General features: G+C 40.9%; 1 protein-coding gene across 1 annotated transcript; it reads left to right on the top strand.

Annotated features, from left to right (window-relative positions):
- The first annotated feature begins 3,757 nt into the window (after window positions 1–3,757).
- LOC144267978 (natural killer cells antigen CD94-like) lies at window positions 3,758–21,756 on the top strand. The gene is made up of 5 exons (XM_077822507.1): window positions 3,758–3,884; window positions 8,040–8,138; window positions 10,458–10,609; window positions 20,968–21,071; window positions 21,582–21,756. Exons 1-5 carry the CDS (start codon window positions 3,758–3,760, stop codon window positions 21,754–21,756), a joined length of 657 nt encoding a protein of 218 aa, XP_077678633.1.
- The last annotated feature ends 1,165 nt before the right edge of the window (window positions 21,757–22,921 follow it).

Raw genomic sequence — 22,921 nt, 5'->3', positions numbered from 1 at the left:
ACTTTTCCAGGGAAGTGTTAGGATATAGATATTCAGGCCTGTCTGTAAAGGCGTATACTCTAAGAATTTAGGTGTATTCTTATCACTTGGCTAGTGATAGAGGTATAAAAGAAAGAATCAAAACCACTGTCTGCCAGTGTAAGGGCCTTCTCTTACTGTGACAGTTTGTGGCCCTGTGCTTAGGCTCAGGCCTTTGGCTAAGCAGCAGAGGCAGCCATAAGCTGGGAAGCGAACGGTCACATCCTCACATTCCAAACTAGTCACATTGAAATAAGGTGCTATTGGGCTGTTAGGCACTATCAGGACAGGATTGTATTCCTATCACCTCCAGAGAAAGGGAAGTGCCTAGAAAATGTAAAAGGAAACTTAGTTTGATAGCATCCTGTCTGGCAAGAACTCACTTATCAATAGCTGGGATGTGAAATCCTCACTTCTGTATTGTTTTGTCATTATAGTTCCCACTTTGCTGTCGTTTGTCTGTATAATCTCTGTCTGGTTCTGTGATTGTTCCTGTCTGCTGTATAATTAATTTTGCTGGGTGTAAACTAATTGAGGTGGTGGGATATAATTGGTTACATAATCATGTTACAATATGTTAGGATTGGTTAGTTAAATTTCAGGAAAATGATTGGTTAAGGTATAGCTAAGCAGAACTCAAGTTTTACTATATAATCTGTAGTCAATGAGGAAGTGACTGGGTGTGGGTGGGGGTGGGCGTGTGGGTGTGGGTGTGGGTGTGGGTGTGGGTGGGCATGTGGGTATGTGAGATGGGAACAGGGAATGGGGGTAAGAAAATTGGAATCATGTTTTGCTAAAGGGGGAGATGGGAACAGGGAATGGGAGTAAGGAAGTTGGAATCATGTTTGGCTAAGGGTAGGAATGGGAACAGGGACACAGGTGTAAGGCTCTGTGGTGTCAGAGCTGGGAAGGAGGATACTAAGGAAGGAAACTGGAATCATGCTTGCTGGAAGTTCACCCCAATAAACATCGAATTGTTTGCACCTTTGGACTTCGGGTATTGTTGCTCTCTGTTCATGCGAGAAGGACCAGGGAAGTAAGTGGGTGAAGGAATAAGCCCTCTAACAGGAAGTTTTTCATATCTAGGAAGGAACATCTGATGAGAGAGAGCATGAGTTTCCCCAGAATCGCCAATAGCCCAGTGGTTACCTGGGTTATGTGAGATCCAGATTCAAGTCCCTGATTTGTCTGATTCAGAAAAGGGACTTGAACCCGTCTTCTGGATCAGAAGTGAGTATCCTCATAACCAGGCTATAGCCTATTATGGGGGAAGGGGGACAGTGCGAGCATATATGTGTGATTAATCGCAGTTTAAATCACACTGTTAAACAATAGAACACCAATTGAAATGTATTAAATATTTTGGATGTTTTTTCTACATTTTCATATGTATTGTATTCTAAAAACATAAGAACAGCCATACTGGGTCAGACCAAAGGTCCATCTAGCCCAATAGCCTGTCTTCCGACAGTGGCCAATGCCAGGTGCCCCAGAGGAAATGAACAGAACATGTAATCACCAAGTGATCCATCCCTGTCACCCATTCCCAGCTTCTCGCAAACAGAGGCTAGGGACACCATCCCTGTCCAACCCCACTAATAGCCATTGATGGACCTATCCTTCATTAACTTATCTAGTTCATTTTTGAACCCTGTTTTAGACTTGGCCTCCACAACATCCTCTGGCAAGGAGTTCCAAAGGTTGACTGTGTTGTAAATGAAATCTAAGTGTATATTATTTTTATTACAAATATTTGCACTGTAAAAATGATAAACAAAAGAAATAGTATTTTCCAATTCACCTCATACAAGTACTGCAGTGCAATCTCTTTGTCATGCAATTGCAACTTACAAATATAATTTTTTTTTACATAACTGCACTCCAAAACAAAAGAATGTAAAACTTCAGAGCCTACAAGTCCGCTCGGTCCTACTTCTTGTTCAGCCAATTGCTAAGACAAACAAGTGTGTTTACATTTACAGGAGATAATGCTGCCCTCTTCTTATTTACAATGTCACCAGAAAGTGAGAACAGGAATTACATGGCACTTTTGTAGCTGGCATTGCAAGGTATTTACGTGCCAGAAATGCTAAATATTCATATGCCCCTTCATGCTTTGGCCGCCATTCCAAAGGACATGCTTCCATGCTGATGACGCTCTTTAAAAAAAAAATCTGTTAATTAAAGTTGTGACTGAACCAGGGCCGGCTCTACCTTTTTGCCTCCCCAAGCAGCGAAGCAAAAAAAAAGAAGCGGCCAATGAAGAAGAAAAAAATAAACCGAAGTGCCACCGCTGATGTGCCACCGAGGAAGGGAAAATGAAAACGCTGCCGCCGAAGTGCTGCCGAGAATCCGAGTGCTGCCCCAAGAATGGTCGGACTGCTGCCCCTCCTGATTTGCCGCTCCAGGCACCTGCTTCCTTAGCTGGTGCCTAGAGCCTGCCCTGGATTGAACTCCTTGGGGGAGAACTGTATTTCACTCTGTTTTACCCGCATCTTGCCATATATTTCATGTTACAGCAGTCTCGGATGATGTCCCAGCACATGTTGTTCGTTGTAAGAACACTCTCACTGCAGATTTGACAAAACGCAAAGAAGATACCTGTGTGAGATTTCTAAAGATAGCTATAGCACTTGACCAAACATTTAAGAATCTGAAGTGCCTTCCAAAACCTGAGAGGGATGAGGTGTGGCGCATGCTTTCAGAAGTCTTAAAAGAGCAATCCTCCGATGTGTAAACTACAGAACCCGAACCACCAAAAAAGAAAATCAACCTTCTGTTGGTGACGTCTGACTCAGATAATGAAAATGAACATGTGTTGGTCCACACTGCTTTGGATCGTTATTGAGTAGAATCTGTCATCAGCATGGACGCATGTCCCCTGGAATGGTGGTTGAAGCATGAAGGGACATATGAATCTTTAATGCATTTGGCATGCAAATATCTTGCAACGCCGGCTACAACAGTGCCATGAGAATGCCTGTTCTCATTTTCAGGTGACATTGTAAACTAGAAGAGGGCAGCATCATATCCTGCAAATGTAAACAAATTTGTTTGTCTGAGCGATTGGCTGAACAAGAAGTAGGACTGAGTGGAGTTGCAGGCTCTAAAATTTTACATTGTTTTATTTTTGAATGCAGTTTTTTGTTCATAATTCTACATTTGTAAGTTCAACTTTCATGATAAAGAAATCACACTACAGTCCTTGTATGAGGTGAGTTGAAGAATACAATTTCTTTTGTTTTTTTACAGTGCAAATACTTGTAATCAAAAATACATATAAAGTGAGCAGTTTAACTGTGTTGTAACTGAAATCAATATATATGAAAATGTATAAATCATCAAAAATATTTAAATAAATGGTATTCTATTATTGTTTAACAGTGAGATTAATAGCACAATTAAGCGTGATTACTTTTTTAAATCGCTCGACAGCTTTACTGCTGATCAAATACTATGGTGGTGAGCACAGCATTAAACTTGGAGAAAGAGAAATTACATGCAATTCTTAAGAAAAACAGAGGTTGGATTTTAGAGCTGTTAATCTTAACAGTGTAACTTTACTTGAAAAGAAAAAAAGTCCCTTTGCTCTAACTCTTTGCTAAGAGAAGGACATCTCAAATGACCAGCCTGAACTTCCCATGTGTGGTTTCAGTTTCTATCTTCAAACACCATAGCATTTCCTCTGTAGGTCACTGCTGGTCCTGATCTAACAGGCAATTGTACTGTGTGTCTGTCCATGGTATTATACTCAGAAGGTGATGGCAGCAAAGAAGTGGATATGGAGGATGAGGATGGATACACCATTTTAAATTTTCATTCTAGGAATCCAGCCTTCACCCATGAACCTTCAGGAACAAACAAAGGTATCACACATCCTAAAGCTCCTGATGCTTCCGGTGTTAAGATATTCGCTAGGGATTTTAGTGAAATGATAGCAATGCTATATTTAAGCTTGAGACTAGTCAACTGTTTAACAACCAATTTTTCTAAATGCTCTAGAGTCAGAACGCGCACTCAGATTGCCTTGAAATTTGCTGAGCCTTACAAGGGCTGTGCATAGGGCTATTGATCCAAATTTGGGGGCATTTGGGGAAGGGGTTTCTGAGATTTGGCATTCCTTTAAAATGCCATGCCACAGCACCATTTTATAGTTCTTATAACTTTTTTGCATGCTGCTGCAACTTCTTCCCAATTGTGTGTCCTCTAAGTGTTTTGTTGCACTCTGGCCTTTAAACAGCCCCAGTAACCAGTCTGGGAGTAAAGAATTAGGCCTGGTCTATGCCCAAAGGTATGGCTGGCATAACAAGATCAGTTAGGAATGTGGAAAAATCACAACCCTGTTATTAGGGATATACTGGCTGTCATAAATATAAAGGGAAGGGTAACCCCTTTAAAATCCCTCCTGGCCAAAGGAAAAATCCTCTTACCCGTAAAGGGTTAAGAAGCTAAAGGTACCTCGCTGGCACCTGACCAAAATGACCAATGAGGAGTCAAGATACTTTCAAAAGCTGGGAGAAGGGAGAAAAACAAAGGGTCTGTGTCTGTCTGTATGATGCTTTGGCCGGGGACAGAACAGGAATGGAGTCTTAGAACTTAGTAAGTAATCTAGCTAGGTATGTGTTAGATTATGATTTCTTTAAATGGCTGAGAAAATAGCTGTGCTGAATAGAATGACTATTCCTGTCTGTGTGTCTTTTTTGTAACTTAAGGTTTTGCCTAGAGGGATTCTCTATGTTTTGTATATAATTACCCTGTAAGGTGTCTACCATCCTGATTTTACAGAGGTGATTTCTTTATTTCTATTAAAAGTCTTCTTGTAAGAAAACTGAATGCTTTTTCATTGTTCTAAGATCCAAGGGTTTGGGTCTGTGGTCACCTATGCAAATTGGTGAGGATTTTTACCAAACCTTCCCCAGGAAGTGGGGTGCAAGGTTTGGGAGGATTTTGGGGGAAAAGACGTGTCCAAACTACGTTTCTCAGTAAACCCAGATAAAGTTTGGTGGTGGCAGTGGAAATCCAAGGGTAAAATAATTTTGTACCTTGCGGAAGTTTTAACCTAAGCTGGTAATAGTAATTTTAGGAGGTTTTCATGCAGGTCCCCACATCTGTACCCTAGAGTACAAGGAACCTTGACACTGGCAAAAAGTCCTTATGCCAGTAGGGTTGCCACCTCTCTGAGATACAGAAAAACCAGCCATTGGCCACCCCTGCATCAACAAAAGGGGTTCTAGTGCTGGCTATAACTAATTATTTCTAAAAGGTTTTAGAGAATCATTTTATACACACAAAATTACAGTGTATTTTTATGGGTTTTTTTTCTTACCTTATCCTAACACAAATCCTCATTCTCGACTATGGGGGTGTGAATTGTAGAGTGCTCCAACATGTCCTAAGTGTGTGTGGGGGGGGAGGGAAAGAGGGGGGGGAGACCCAAAACACAAACAAACAAAAAAAGGGCACATGAAATCTTTTAACTGACAAGACAATACAAAATCAGGGCAGCGCGATCACCCTATATGCCGGTCCAGATTATTCCATTCAGGAAACAGGTATAAATTCTGAAAAAAAGCACTCTCTTACTGGTTTAGGCTCCATCTACACTAAGAGGATTTGCTGGTATAGCTGTACCAGGAAACCTTTTCTAGTGTAGACAAGGATTCAGATGTTGGAAAGATCACATCAGTGTTTCAGGAAAGAAACTGAAATGTAAAGTAAACTAGTGTCACCATACGCACAATCTGATTGCTCAGAAACAACACAAAGCTCAGATCTAGAACTTGGAAGTTGAGAAAATGGAGATTCTTAAGTCCGAGTTTGTATGATGAGATGTAGAATGAAATGAAGGTGTCCTTCTTGAACAATCTTATATATCATAGTAAAATTAGTGCTTTGTGATCTATGTCATCTGAAATGTTCAGGGCTGATTGGCTCTTTGGTTGGAGATTTGAGTTGTGTAGTTAATGAGGTGATCCGTTACAAGACATTCCTTCTCTTAGGAGCACTCCTGTTTTGCCTCAATGCATAAATCACATTGGATTTGTGTTTTAAAAAAAAAAAATCTACTCTCAAGCTCCAATTAAACTAGCTGAATGAACACGATAATCTAAACCAGGTTGTATTGTTTGGTAGGGCCATGATTTCCATGATAAAAATCTTTAAAATATCTTGGGTTTTTCACTTCAAAAAAGGAATGATGGTCTCTGTCACCTTAGTTAACCTGGTTCTAAGCAAGCTCTCTGTATGTATCATGAAGTATAGGGGAATAACTTAAAAAAACAACAACCTGGTTTTAAACTACAGCATTGGTTAAATATTAAATACAAGTTTGAAAACTTTGTATCTTTTACTCATTTCCATGAATATTTTCTATTTACCGCAATAGACAACCAGCCCTATTTACATGTTTTGCTATATTGTGTCCCAAACTATCTGTAAGAGCTATGTATCACTTTTTTAATGAAGAAAAAGCTTCATAATAATTAAAATATTGTTAATCATAAATTTTCCCTTATTGTCTCTCAAGTACAATTATTACTTTCTTATTTTTGGCCATGACAAAACCAAGACTGTGTATTTTTGGCCATGTCAAGTAACCAATGTTAAATGTAAGGACTGTCAACAAATAGTATGTTGATCATCTGAAATTTTTTTACTCCAGGAGAATTTCTACTTTTTGTCAAGAATCCCAAGCCTGAAAACTTTCAGCTAAAAACAGGAAAAACAAAACAAAATATTTAGTTTTGAAATGGATAACCCATGTTAGAATATTTTGGTTTGTTAAACCAAATCAAAATGTTTCAACACTCTCAGATTGAAAACTTCTGTTTTCAGCCAATAATATTACACCAAATTTTTCAGGTGAATATTTTTGGTTTTCAGTAGATCTGGGCAGTTTTCCCATGAGTTTTCAAGATGTTGAAATTTTTCCTGTCCCAAAACAAGATGACAAAGTAAAAATCTGAAAACATTTCTTCAACTGAGAATCCAGAAAAAAAAATCTAATTTGTTCAAATGTAACATTTCATTTGAATAATCTTGAAACATTTTGTTTTCACTTTGACTTTTTAAAAATGTTTCACCTTTTTTAGTATACAATAAATATATTTTCAGTCATTTTTAATTGGAAAAAATGAATCTATTTGTTTAGAAAATGTCAAAATGTCCTATTTTGAGAATTTCAAAACTTTTTTCAGATTTATCTGTTTAGTTAGGGTCAGTTCTGATGAATCTTTCTTGTAAACAGGTTCAATTAAATGACACTTTCTAATGGAAAAAAATGTTTCATTGGCTGATCTTAGAACTGGTCGGGAATTTTCCAGTCTCCCCATGATGTTTCAGTTTTTGAATGTTCTGTTTTTTGATACAAAGGTTGAAGTTTTTCATGGAAAATAAGAACTTTACATCTATTCAGTAGAAAACCCAAATTTCCATCTTTAAAAAAAAAAATATGCATTTTTCAATCTCCCATACACATTTGGCTAATGGCCCAAATTTCTTTTTACTATAACTGTACTGAAGACAACGGCATTAAACCAAAGAGAAGAGTGGTGCAGAAGATAGCCCAGGAGACTAGGGTTATATTCCCAGCTCTGCCACTGACCTGATGTATGACCTTGGGCAAATCACTTCAGCTGTTTCCCCTCTCATCCTTTCTTAAATTTAGATTCTAATATCTTCAGGGCATGGACTGTCTCCTACTTTGTGTTTGTACAGGGCCTAGCATGGTTGGGCTCTGATTTTTGTTGGGGGCCTCCTGTTGCTGCTTTAGCACAAACAATAATAAATGGTATGTTGTGATTGGCCTGTTTACTTCTAATCATGAGACTGGGTAGGAAGCACCCTGATGGGGAGAGGGTGAGCAACATAGCCAAATTTCATAGGGAGTGGGGTTGGTAGGTACTGATATTTGGTCATTGGCAATTATTTGGCCTCCTAGTTTAGACAGATACAACTCAAATATACTCCAGAGTGACACTAGATTCTTGTCTTTCTGTTCACATCTCACTTTTCTTTGTTAGAATCCATCCCTTTGCATTCCAAATGGCGATGCATAGCACTGATTTTGGGGATCCTCTGCCTGCTATTGCTGGTAACTGCAGGGATCTTGGGTATCCAGGGTAAGTATTTACAAGGAAAAAGTCTAAGGGGAAGATTCTGCACTCACCAGCACTGATGCAAATTTGGAGTTAACGCCACTGAGTACAGGAGAGAGATTCTGGATTTACTCCAGTGTAACTGAGAGCCATTCTCCTTATAAAACTATTTAATATAGTTCAGTGCTACATAGAAATGCACATGCAGAGGGGTGACTTTCACCCTAAATAAATATGGTTATATTTTATTATACAATGATCCTCTGGGACCCACACAAAGGGAGTGGAAACTACCTCTATCTGCCCAGCTGGGAATTCCACTAGCATAGGGTAGTGTCCATCATAGCTCTTCTTTGCAATCCGCATGAAGGGGTGTGTCATGGGCAGGTGAGCTGTTCCTAGATGGCAGATGTTCCCTTATGGGCCCTTCCCAACTGAAGGAGTTTAGACAACCCCTGCAGGCTGCATAGCTGGCATAAAGCTAGCTGGAGAACTGGGCAGCTGTAACCAGCTCCTGGGCAGCAGATGGCATTGGCAGAGAATATTGGCCCAGGTAGAGTGGTTAATTAAAATATTTCATAATAAATAACACATTTTGATTTTAAGAATGCTGCAGTTTTAAAGTCCTTTTGGCAGCAAAAAGAATATGAAATAAACTTCTGTTTCTCATTCCTCTATAATGCTAAAGTTTGCATACTGACTGTATTTTTAAGAGCAATATTGTATTTTCTTATTCTGCTTTTAAGTGACCCAGGCATCATATTTACCAAGTGCACCACTGAAAAATCTCTCACGGCAGCTAGAATTACTCCAAGCCAAGAATGCAAACCTCTCAGAGATTCTCCAGCAGTTGACACATGGAAGAGGTAACCATTGTGGTGGGACCAGACTAACCTGAGATCTTCCTTGATCAAATAGCTGTTTTTTTAGACTAAGGAAATGCAGTAGAGCTAATCTATCTAGACTTCATCAAAACAAGATGGGTGAGGTAATATCTTTTTCACTGGACCAGTTTCCTCAGTGAGAGAGAGATCTGTTAACACTTTGTTACAACCTTTCACTCTGTGGGGACAGCAAGGACTCAGTACATCAGGGGGCATATGCATTTTCTGGGAGGAAGCAATCACTTATCTTTCTTATCCATCATTGTTTGGAGAATTATGGAGCAGCACTGGCAAATTCCCAAGGAAATCCTTTCTAGTAATATTGAGATAAAAGAAGATCTGAAAGTTGGGTAAAGGTGGGGTAGGTGGGGAATGTTGTCAACATAAAATCTACAGCGAGAATTCTTGGAGAAAATCAAGAATGTGACTGGTCTGGCCAATATGGGTTCTGAACCACCGGAGAAGCCTCAGTCCACCAGGACTTGTTGACCACATTACCTTACCTGATACCCATACATCCATGAAACAGCAAAGTTGGGAAGCTCATTATAATTTGATATTATTCTTGCACTAGATTTTGTAAATCCACTGACAACTTTTCACTGCATAAGATTATCCCATGACAAAATCTGCATGCCCTGCATGTGGGGAGGCAGCACAATGTTGTCTACAGACCTAGAAGTCCCTGGCACATTTAGAAACTTTGATGCGGTGTCTAACCTTGAAGGTACATTGGATTTCCCAAAATACTGATATCAAAAATATTTCTATTAATGTGAGTCAGAGGTCTAGTATATCCAATTATCCCTCATCTCTCTCAGTTCCCTGTGTCAGTAGGGACTGAAAAATAATCTGTGCTATATAGATAAAATTCTATTGCTGCTTCTAGATTTCCCATGACTTCATTTATTATTCCTTTGGGACATTTACATCTTTCTCCACAATTGTTCTTTTAATAGTAAAATGACTTGGCATGGCCACATTCCACAACTCTTAGATTCCAGAGTGCTTAGATACCATTGGGAAACTAAGATAGTGATATAGATATGAGTGCTACATTTAGGAATGAACAATCAAATGGGGGAATAACTGGCTTGGCAGTAGTACCACCGGAAAGGATTTAGCAGTTATAAATTATGTCTACACTGTGATAAAAGACCTACTGGACGGCTGTGGCTGGCCCAGGTGAACTGACTCAAACTCATGGAGCTTGGGCTGAGGGGCTGTACAATTTCAGTGCAGACATTTGGGCTCCTGGATGGCAATGGGAACATATAAGTCTAATTCTAACCAAGAGAAGTCAGTTGTATGCACCCATACCCACCCACCCATGCATATTTGGTGGGATATGAGGCCTCATGGTAGAGCAGTGGTGACACAGAACAGTCAGTACCTTACACAATATTCAGTATTAATCAGCATCAGCCATGAACACAGAAATATTTATTCTCTTTTCAAGGCCACAAATGCAGCCTTTGCCCAGAGAATTGGTTCTTGTATGGGGAAGTCTGTTACCACCTCTCAACTGAATGGAAAACGTGGCAAGGAAGTAAAGATTATTGTTCTTCTCATGACTCCAGACTTATTAAGATAGAAAACAAGGAAGAACTGGTAATGTCTTTTCCTTCTTCACTTACTGTAGATACAAAACCAGGAATGAATGCGGCAATGGGTGTAGGTTTTATATTGCATGTTCATATTGCCACTGATAAAATGACACCACTAATGCATTATATTCGTCAGTATCAAGGGAAACTTGGCAGACAATGCATTAAATTAGAGAAGGTAATAAAAGACATTTAAAAACTGACTGAAGGAATCAATGGCAATGTTATGTGAAAGGTCCTGAAGACCAGTGCTTTCCACTGCCACATAACAGAGGTGGGTATCTCACTCTCCTATGACCAGCAAAGGCCAAGAGTGCTCAAGCCCTGTGGCTGCTTTCTATCATTAACCAGAGGAAACACATCCAGTTGTCAGGTATCCATAGGTAGAAGGGCTGTAGCTGTAATGTGAGCTCTTGAATTCTTTGCATCAATCTTCATGGTTGAGGATGTGAGGGAGATTCCCAAACCTGAGCCATTCTTTTTAGGTGACATATCTGAGGAACGGTCCCAGATTGAGGTTTCATTAGAGGAGGTTTTGGAACAAATTGATAAAGTAAGCAGTAATAAGTCCCCAGGACCAGATGGCATTCACCAGGGGTGACGCTAGAGAGGGGCACATTCCAGAGGGGGCTGGGGGGAAGCTGTCCCTGTCCTGTCCCGCCCACCAGCTGTGCTCAGGTATGTGCCTGCCTGCTTGAGCTTGCTGGAGTCGCTCTTCCTGCTGCTGCTGGGGAGCTTCATTCTTGCAGTGACGGGGCAAAATGGGGGGGCTCAAAGGAGGGAGGAAGGAGCGCAAGGAGGCGGGGGGAGGCCTCCGGGGACACTGGGGATGATCACGTAGTTTCCACAGGGATCGTGGAGGGGATGAGGAGGCAGCATAGGCCAGGGCTGGGAGTCTGGTGGGGGGGTGGGCAAAGAAGGAGCCATGTGGCTGGCCTGGATGGGCATCTGGGCGGGGTGGGGGAAGCAGCAGGGCCAGGGGCTAGAGATGGGGGGTGAGTGTTTGGGGGAGGCAACAACCCATGGGGGATGGGGAATTTCTGTGGGAGAGAGAGGTTTCTTGACCTGGATTCCTCCGGCCACCCTATAAGTTAGACGGAGATCCCTGATGTGCTTTTAGCAATGCACAGGATTCCTTTAAAGCCATAAGGGTAGGAAACAGGTATTTTACTTTAAATAGGGCCCTACCTGAGTTCCATATATTGCATGAGTGCAGAATCAGACTCATTTCATGAGAGGAAACCAAACTTTTCATATGATCTGGGCCAGCCTACTAGTAGCTGGTAATCACTTAAAACTCCAGTGCATCTTCCAAATGTTTCTTGTGTGTTGATATGAAATTCAAAGGAGGGGGAGAATGATCTTGTGGTTAAAACACTGGCTTCTCTTTATAGGACCTAAATATTATTATTATTTTGCCACAGACCTCCTTTATGCAACTTAATTTATCTCTGCCTTAGTTTCCCTATCTGTAAAATGGGGATAATTCTAAGTTAAGAAGGGCATGTGATGATGAACATGTCTGTGAAACTTTGGAATAATGTGCTATAGAAGAACAGAGTGTTTATTAAAATATTAGATATGATACTTTAAAGAATGGGTGCTTAAGTTAGACACATACAGCATTATCTTGCATCACTGAACTCAAGGATACCATTGCCATTGATCTCAATGGGAACAGGATCAGAGCCCTGGATCCTTATTGAGGTTCCGAAGTAAGTGGCTCAGTTTTCCAAAACACCCATAAGTTTCATTTTTGAAAAATTGGGTCACGTATTTTGGAGACTGTCAAGGTTCCTTCCCCACTCTGAACTCTAAGGTACAGATGTGGGGACCTGCATGAAAGACCCCCTACGCTTATTCTTACTGGCTTAGGTTAAAAACTTCCTCAAGGTACAAACTTTGCCTTGTCCTTGAACCCTATGCTGCCACCACCAAGCGTGTTAAACAAAGAACAGGGAAAGAGCCCACTTCGAGACATCTTCCCCCCAAAATATCCCCTCCCCCAAGCCCTACACTCTCTTTCCTGGGGAAGGCTTGATAAAAATCCTCACCAATTTGCATTGGTGAACACAGACCCAAACCCTTGGATCTTAAGAACAAGGAAAAAGCAATCAGGTTCTTAAAAGAAGAATTTCAATTAAAGAAAAAGTAAAAGAACCACCTCTGTAAAATCAGGATGGTAAATACCTTACAGGGTAATCAGATTTAAAACATAGAGAATCCCTCTAGGCAAAACCTTAAGTTACAAAAAAGACACAAAAACAAGAATATACATTCCATTCAGCACAGCTATTTTACCATTCATTAAACAAAAGGAAATCTAACGTATTTCTAGCTAGGTTACTTACTTACTAACTTAAGGAGTTATGAAGAGCATTCCTGATCTGTTCCCAGCAAAGCATCACACAGACAGACAGACCCTTTATTTCCTGCCCCCCTCCAGCTTTGAAAGTATCTTGTCTCCTCATTGATCATTTTGATCAGGTGCCAGCGAGGTTATCTTAGCTTCTTAACCCTTTAGAGGTGAAAGGGTTTTGCCTCTGGTCAGGAGGGGTTTTATAGTTCTCTATACAGAAAGGTGGTTACCCTTCCCTTTATATTTATGACAGAGACTAACTGGGGCAAATATTTAAACTGGGGGGGGGAAGTCTTGGTCCATGTGTCTGGAGGTTATTGCCTTCTTTGAGGCAACAATTATTGCTCTTCAGGCATTTAAAACAATATCTGCAGCCAACACTTGTAGAACATTTAAAAGCAATTGTTATGCAAGGGTATGGAACTGAGTAACTGATGTGAGTGATATCAAGGTAACTTGGTGCAAGTTACTCATTCTTCCTTGACTATGAGTACATTTTGCATTTGAGTCATGCTTGCAAAATTGTTGTGAAAATTTACAGCGGAGACACAAATTCTACTAACCTGAATTTACAATATTTTAATGAAAGCAATATTTTACTTGCTTGTCTCCCCCACCCCAGCATTTATTTACCAGGCATGTGTGGAATTTTTAAGGGCAGGCTCAAGTCAGACTATGGGAAATGCTTCAGGAATGAGTGCTGATTAAGTTAGCAGTTCCAGAGTTTTGTGTTTGCTAATGTGGCACTCCCTAAATTAGTAGATTAGGGCCCAATCCTTCAAACATTTCCACACAGGTGGAACGTTATTTACACCAGTAGTCTTACTGAAATCAATTAGAGTAGTGATGTGGAATGCAGATAATGTTGGTACATTGATTACTTGTGTGAGTACTATTTGCAGTGTTTTTATAATATGGTTTCAATTCAAGGACCCAATTCTTAATGAAGGAGCAAAATCTTTGGCAGAAGCCATGAAGAAGACTCTGCTGTCTTCCTTTTTAACTGTGATATAGCAAGGTTTCTCCTGAGAGAAGTAACTGCTTTGCCTGCTAGTTCATAACTACACTTAAATGCCCTTATTAGAACTTAATTAAATTGTATAAAGTAGGTACACTATCACTTTTGATCTAATATGTATTTAAACACCCATATTTTAGCCAAGCTTTATACCAAAGATTTTTTTCATAATTCATGAAGTAATTTCATCTAGTCATATACCTAAGTGCATTCTGTATTAACAGGAAAAGGAGCAGAACATTACTGCAGCCAGCTCAGGAAAGACCTGCACTCACTGTACAGCCACAGAGGTTAAAAAGCAAACAAAATGTTAGGATACATATGCAATGGAGACTAAATGGAGAGTATAATATTGTCAATGTATAAAACAATGGTATGACCTCATCTGGAATACTATGCATAGGTCAGATTGGATAAGGATAAAGCAGAAATAGAGGGAGTTCAGGCATGGGTACTGAGATTGATCCGAGGCATGGATAAGCTCTCATATGTAAAGATATTGAAAAGACTGGCATGTTTACCAGAGAGATGTGCTAGGATTTTCAGAAGAGCCCCAGGACTTAGGTGCCCAACTCCCATTGAACTTCAATGGTATTTCAGTGTCTAACTTTCCTAAAAAGAACAGGAGTACTTGTGGCACCATAGAGACTAACAAATTTATTAGAACATAAGCTTTCGTGGGCTACAGCCCACTTCATCGGATGCAACTTTCCTAGGCTCCTTTGAAAATCCTAGCTGAGATGAATGAGAGAGGACCCGATAAATGTGTAGAAAACAATGACTGATACAGAGATGGTAAACTGGACACTTCTGTTCACCCTGTCTCATACTGTGGGAACAAGGGGATATTAAATGTAATCGAAAGGCAAATTCAAATCTTGTAAAGGAAATTATATCTTCACACAATGCAAAACTAGCTTGTGGAACTCACTGCGATCTCATTGAGGCTAGAAGCTGAGAAGAAGTCCAAAAAGGATTAGACATTTATGGATAGTAAGAATATCCAAGTTATAATAGTAATTATACGTTACATGAAATACCCCGAGGAATTTTGGAAGGGATATAACCCCTTAACATGCTGTAGGGCATAAGCTAACCTCTACTATTGGGCAATAGGAGTAAACTTTCCCTGGGGCACCTTACACCATAACTAATTACTGCACGGTTTCTTGAACCTTGTTCTGAAGCGTCTGGTACTGGTCACTGTTGATGACAGAATACTGAACTTGGTTGACCACTGGTCTGATCCAGTCTGGTAATTTGGCAATTCCTATATTTCTGTGTTCCTGTTATTAGAAACAAGTATGACAGATTTTTGGGGACCATCTAGATTTAAAATTGAGAGTGTTCAGTTTTATATGTATATATTTATATATACACATTTAAAATAGCCATTAAATTAACCCTATGCAATATGAATTCTCTAACCAACTTACATATTAAAAATAAAACAAAACTAAAAACAAAATAAAAATATTAAAATCTTAGTAAACTAAGCAGCATCTGTTGTTCATCTTGTTAAACTGCCATCTTCACAATAAATCCTGAGTTTCACTGTTTATATAAATGCTGGAGGCAGGGTCAGAAAAGGTGGGTAAATATGCATTTATTTTGTGGATTTCTAATAGTGCACTACAGTGCTGCATTTAATTGTATGTTACCAGCTGCCTCATCATTCCATTTATTTTTACTTTTTCTGCAAATGAAATATTCCTTTTATTACAAGTCAAAAACTCAGGAGTTAACAAGATATTCATGGTTAACACCAGGCTATGTCTTTATATATAGTTCAAGTATGTTGCTCATTTGAGCCTTTTAAGGTATGGGTCCTCAACCTCATTATAGACCAGGGGTTCCCAAACTTGGTTCGCGGCTTGTTCAGGGAAAACCCCTGGCGGGCCACAAGTCGCTTGGTTTACCTAAGTGTCCGCAGGTACGGCTGCTCGCAGCTCCCAGTGGCTGCGGTTCACCGTTCCCGGCCAATGGGAGCTGTGGGAAGTGGTGGTCCGGCCTGTGCATACCTGTGGATGCTCAGGTAAACAAAGCATTTGGCGGCCCACCAGGGGCTACCCTGAACAAGTCACACACCAAGTTTGGGAACCCCTGTTATAGACTCACCCCACTAGTGTGAAGAAATATAGGCCTATAATGTTTAACTATTGTTTGATGCACTCTTATGTTCTGTGTATGACAGAGCCATAAGAGTGAATCAAACACTTATGCTACACAAACAGAGTTCTCTTGTGCATCTAGCTATCCCTTCCAATTTACAGGAGGATAGACTAAACATGAGAGTTCCTTCAGGCCTGAGCTCAATAGAACCTCCCAGTTTCTTGATTAATCTCAGGTTTCAGAGTAACAGCGGTGTTAGTCTGTATTCACAAAAAGAAAAGGAGTACTTGTGGCAACTTAGAGACTAACCAATTTATCTGAGCATAAGCTTTCGTGAGCTACAGCTCACTTCATCAGATGCATACTGTGGAAAGTGTAGAAGATCTTTTTATATACACACAAAGCATGAAAAAATACCTCCTCCCACCTCACTCTCCTGCTAGTAATAGCTTATCTAAAGTGATCACTCTCCTTACAATGTGTATGATAATCAAGTTGGGCCATTTCCAGCACAAATCCAGGTTTTCTCACCCCCCCCCCCCACACACACATACAAACCCACTCTCCTGCTGGTAATAGCTTATCTAAAGTGACCACTCTCCTCACAATGTGTATGATAATCAAGGTGGGCCATTTCCAGCACAAATCCAGGGTTTAACAAGAACGTCTGAGGAGGGGGTGGGGTAGGAAAAAACAAGGGGAAATAGGTTACCTTGCATAATGACTTAGCCATTTCCAGTCTCTATTCAAGTCTAAGTTAATTGTATCCAATTTTGCAAATGAATTCCAATTCAACAGTTTCTCGCTGGAGTCTGGATTTGATTTGGTTTTTTTGTTGTAATATAGCAACTTTCATGTCTGTAATCGCGTGACCAGAGAGATTGAAGTGTTCTCCGACTGGTTTATGAATGTTAAAATTCTTGACATCTGATTTGTGTCCATTTATTCTTTTACGTAGAGACTGTCCAGTTTGACCAATGTACATGGCAGAGGGGCATTGCTGGCACATGATGGCATATATCACATTGGTGGATGTGCAGGTGAACGAGCCTCTGATAGTGTGGCTGATGTTATTAGGCCCTGTGATGGTGTCCCCTGAATAGATATGTGGGCACAGTTGGCAACGGGCTTTGTTGAAAGGATAGGTTCCTGGGTTAGTGGTTCTGTTGTGTGGTATGTGGCTGCTGGTGAGTATTTGCTTCAGGTTGGGGGGCTGTCTGTAGGCAAGAACTGGCCTGTCTCCCAAGATTTGTGAGAGTGTTGGGTCATCCTTCAGGATAGGTTGTAGATCCTTAATAATGCGTTGTAGGAGTTTTAGTTGGGGGCTGAAGGTGACGGCTAGTGGCGTTCTATTATTTTCTTTGTTAGGCCTGTCCTGTAGTAGGAGACTTCTGGGAACTCTTCTGGCTCTATCAATCTGTTTCTTCACTTCCGCAGATGGGTATTGTAGTTGTAAGAATGCTTGATAGAGATCTTGTAGGTGTTTGTCTCTGTCTGAGGGGTTGGAGCAAATGTGGTTGTATCACAGAGCTTGGCTGTAGACAATGGATCGTGTGGTGTGGTCAGGGTGAAAGCTGGAGGCATGTAGGTAGGAATAGCGGTCAGTAGGTTTCCGGTATAGGGTGGTGTTTATGTGACCATCGTTTATTAGCACTGTAGTGTCCAGGAAGTGGATCTCTTTTGTGGACTGGACCAGGCTGAGGTCCTGGATTTGTGCTGGAAATGGCCCAACTTGATTATCATACACATTGTAAGGAGAGAGATCACTTTAGATAAGCTATTACCAGCAGGAGAGTGGGGTGGGAGGAGGTATTTTTTCATGCTTTGTGTGTATGTAAAAAGATCTTCTACACTTTCCACAGTATGCATCCGATGAAGTGAGCTGTAGCTCACGAAAGCTTATGCTCAAATAAATTGGTTAGTCTCTAAGGTGCCACAAGTACTCCTTTTGATTAATCTCAGGAGCTCTAAAGAATAATTTTCCAGTCCTAGGTGGTGTTCCATGAATGCCTGTCAGTTTTATTTTGCTCTTGTCAAAGCATCTGTTATAGGGGTACAAATATGTAGTAATTGTTCCAACTTAAAAATAAACCATACAAATTCCTCCTCCTACTAAGAGCAGGGAGTATCTCTGCAGACATTTTTCTACCAGATGCTGTTTTTAGGTGTTTCTATATCTGAGGAGAACACAATTTCCCAAATAGGGAGAGAAAGGAATAAATTACGTTTGTGTCCCCTGCTTGTGTATGGACCAGATCACTTTCAGCAATTCTGGAAACATACTTTCTCCTGGGGTCTTCCTGGAGCACAAACTACTTGATCGATAATGATTTGTCAAGTTTTCAATATATATGAAAGATCTAAGGTTGACTGTAGAGTAATATTTCTTGAAAGCAGGGTTGCAAAAGTGCTTACACTTTTTTTTAAGATGGCCACCATCCAAGTCCTGCTTTACACCAGGCCTGTGACAGTCAGTCTGGAATTCCCTACAGGTCTAGGAGTCCTGCATTCCTCTCCAGGTGGGCAGAAATGTAGGATCACAGCTAAATCCACAATGTCAACTTAAAAAACACATTTTTGTCTGAAAACTTTGTACCTACTATAGTGACAAGCTAACAAGTAAGATTACGAAAACCAAAAGAGATTAAGGGGTATGTGGGGGAGAGGGGAGAGAAGAGTCTCCTCTACTTTTTTTTTTTCAGTTTGTTTATTTTATGTATTGATAGCATTTTGGGTATAGTCAGTTTCACAGTGTCCCCATAAGGTCGTTTAGCGCTAAATTTGGGCCATGCTGCAAGCACCATGTATGAGGCAATGCAATACCACCATAACCTTTAAATTGTGCCCCTTTACTATCAGCAGTTACTAGTCACCTATGGTATTCACCCAAGAGTTCTGAAGGAACTCAAATGTGAAACTGCAGGACTACTAACTATAGTCAGTAACCTATCATTTAAATCAGCTTCTGTACCAAATGACTGGAGGATGGCTAATGTGATGGCCAACTTTTAAAAAAGGCTCCAGATGAGCCTGACTTCAGTACCTGGCAAACTGGTTGAAAATATAGTAAGGAACAAAATTGTCAGACACATAAATGAACATAATTTGTTGGGGAATAGTCAACATGGTTTTTGTTAAGGGAAATCATGCCTCACCAATCTACTAGAATTCTTTGAGGGGGTCAACAAGCATCTGGACCGGGGGATCCAGTGGATATGGTGTATTTAGATTTTCAGAAAACCTTTGACAAGGTCCCTCACCAAAGGCTATTAAGCAAAGTAAGCAGTCATGGGATAAGAGGCAAGGTTCTCTCATGGACTGGTAACAGGTTAAAAGATAGGAAACAAAGGGTAGGAATAAATGGTCAGTTTTCAGAATGGAGAGACGTAAATAGTGGTGTCCCACAGGGGTCTGTACTGGGCCCAGTCCTATTCAACATATTCATAAATGATCTGGAAAAAGGTGTAAACAGTGATGTGGCAAAATTTGCAGATGATACAAAACTACTCAAGATAGTTAAGTCCCAGGCAGACTGCAAAAAGCTACAAAAGGATCTCTCAAAACTGGGTGACTGGGCAACAAAATGGCAGATGAAATTCAATGCTGAGGCCAATGGGAGCTGCTGGAAGTAATGCACATTGGAAAACATAATCCCAATGATACATATAAAATGATGGGGTCTAAATTAGCTGTTACCACGCAAGAAAGAGATCTTGGAGTCATTGTGGATAGTTCTCTGAAAACATTCACTCAATCTGCAGCGGCAGCTGAAAAAGTGAACAGAATGTTGGGAATCATTAAGAAAGGGATAGATAATAAGACAGAAAATATCATAATGCCTCTAAATCAGTGGTTCCCAAACTTGTTCTGCCGCTTGTGCAGGGAAAGCCCCTGCCGGGCTGGGCCGGTTTGTTTACCTGCTGCGTCCGCAGGTTGGGCCGATCACGGTTCCCAGTCGTCACGGTGCGCTGCTCCAGGCCAATGGGAGCTGCAGGAAGTGGCGTGGGCCGAGGGACGTACTGGGGCTTTCCCTGCACAAGCGGTGGAAGAAGTTTGGGAACCACTGCTCTATATAAATGCAGGGTCTGCCCACATCTCAAAAAAGATATGCTGGAATTGGAAAAGGTTCAGAGAAGGGCAACAAAAATGATTAGGGGTATGAAACGGCTGCCATATGAGGAGAGACTAGTAAGACTGGGACTTTTCAGCTTGGAAAAGAGACAAGTAAGGGGGGATATGATAGAGGTCTATAAAATCATGACTGGTGTGAGAAAGTAAATAAGGCAGTGTTATTTACTCATAACACAAGAACTAGGAGTCACCAAATGAAAAAAATAGACAGCAGGTTGAAAATAAACAAAAGGATGTATTTTTTCACACAATGCACAGTCGACCTGTGGATCTCCTCTCCTTGCCAGAGGACATTTGTGAAGGCCAAGACTATAACAGGGTTCAAAAAAGAACTAGATAAATTCATGGAGGATAGGTCCATCAATGGCTATTAGCCAGGGTGGGCAAGGATGGTATCCCTAGCCTCTGTTTGCCAGAAGCTGGGAATGGGCAACAGGGGATGAATCATTTAATGAATACCTGTCCTGTTTATTCCCTCTGGGGCACTTGGCTGTGGCCACTGTCGGAAGAGAGGATAGTGGGCTAGATGGACCTTTGGTCTGACCCAGTATGGCCTTTTTTATGTTCTTCAGCAAGTAGGTGTGTCTTAAAATGGTGGTGGGGGGGAAACATGATTTCTAATAAATCTATTGGAAAATTTCTTGAGGAAAAAATAGGAGTGTTTGGTTGGTTAGACATTTTAACACAAGAAATGGCATAGGATGGAACTGAAGTGAAATAATTAGTATTTGTTCCCATATAGGATTTCATAGTATCATTGTCATGTCGCATGTGGATTGGATTATCCCGTAATGCAGTCAATGGGACCTGGGTGTGGGAGGATGGTGCAGCACTTCCCACTGACTTGTAAGTATCTAGCACATTTACAAAGTTCATCTCTCTCTCTGTTTCTTACCCTATTTGGTACATAGATGTGAGGGGTGGGGGTGGGGATGGAGGGGCGAATAAAGAGAGGAAATTCTGCTGCCCAAGATCAGAAATTTCTAACCTTTCACAAGGAACAGTGAGTTTGGTGATCACTCATCCAAGTCCCAATGTATTAACACCAGAAAATGACTACACTATTTGACATGGCTTAGCAATGTATGCACAAGAATTACCCTGGGCTGGAGTGCAAGAGGGTCCACAGTTTAGAACTGATTTTCAAAGGCAGAGCGGTGGGGGGGTAACTTTCCCAACACAGCATATTCTATAGCTGATGCTCGCCATGCTATTAGTCCCTCACTTTCATAAACATCAACCTCAACCTCACATGGCTAAATAGCTCCCAGCTCCAAATGATCCCAACGTTAACACTCTAATTCTTACTTCATCACCAAGTGATTTGCACAACTAAGTGTAAACTGTGTCTTTCAGGTTTCAAGTCAGTGAAAAGTACTATGAAGGGGACTGTGTGGTTTTGGAAGATGGTAAAGCCCAGTCCTATGGTTGCATACATCATAATCGTTGTGTTTGTAAGAAAAAAGTGCTTAGTTGGAATCTGTTTAACCAGCACAAGAAGAAACCTAGAAAAGATGGAATCATACTCTAGCAAGTCCTCTGCAGAAAGAGAAATCTTGGAATAATCAATGTCCCTAAATTTTGATTGAGACACTAATTTACAACAGCTGAGGATCTTGCCCGATGTTTACTATTAGTATAATTTACCTTTATTTCTTCCTTCTTTACTTTGGTCACAGAAAAACTGTTGATGAGTTTGTTATGGAAGGAAACAGGACTTGGCCATTCAAAGTGAGGAACAGTTTATGGGGATAAATATCACTCATTTGGAACATTAACCAGCCAGTCAGGGTGGTCAGTTCAAGTGGCTGAGGAATCTTTTAGATTAATGAGAGCAAACGTGTCAAGTGGTTAGAGCAATGGAAAGGGTTCCATTTCCTGCTCTGCCACTTTCTCATGGCCTTAAGAAAATGATTTAATTCTGTGCTTCATCTTCAAAATGGGGATACATTATATGAATGCTAAACGCTGTATAAACATACCACAGAAAGGGACCTGCTGGCTCAAAAGGATCTAGCTAAGATTGGATTTCCCCTTCAGGGAATAAGGAACATATAATATAAACCCCTTCATTACCTCTCCCTCTGGAGAGGAGGGGTACCAGCATTGGGACAGATCTCCTTTTAGAGAGGAGGAAGTGGTTAAGGAGCTCCTGTCTGGAACAATTCTTTTCACCCCATCGGGTAGTGCGGTTGCTGCTTCTAAATGAAGATAGGTCACAGCCAATTTGCCTCACCAGGTGGAAAGAATTATTTAACTCATGTGACTAAACCCGGCCTCTGGATAGTCAAAGGGGGACTGCGAAGGCTCCTGCAGTGATCCCTGTGGAAGGGAGTTGGGGCTTGGTAGTAAAGCTCAGCTGGAAGTTTTGTTTTCCTTTCTGGAAGAAGGCAGGCCAGGCCATGAATCTTCTTCAGCAGCTCAGAGGAAGAGAGAGTATTTCAGGGAAGAGGGGTTGTGTCCATCTTAAGGTTGGGTGGTAGACTTTTTGGGTTTATTTGGAATTTTATGTTAATAAAACCAGACCCCAGGAAGGGGTTGTTGGACTTGTGAAAGCCTCTTTTTGAGTTATTGAGGAAACTAAAACGGGATACCACAGAGCTACCCCTGGCCTCCAGGGGTTGTTTGGGAGGCAGCCAACCCTGCTACACTCCTATGATTGAAGGGAAGACTGGGAGCCCCAGCAACTCCCCATT

Source organism: Eretmochelys imbricata, chromosome 1, assembly GCF_965152235.1.
Source record: "Eretmochelys imbricata isolate rEreImb1 chromosome 1, rEreImb1.hap1, whole genome shotgun sequence".
NCBI lineage: Eukaryota > Metazoa > Chordata > Testudines > Cheloniidae > Eretmochelys > Eretmochelys imbricata.
Note: the sequence above shows the minus strand (reverse complement) of the source record. Positions and strands in the feature narration are given on the sequence as shown.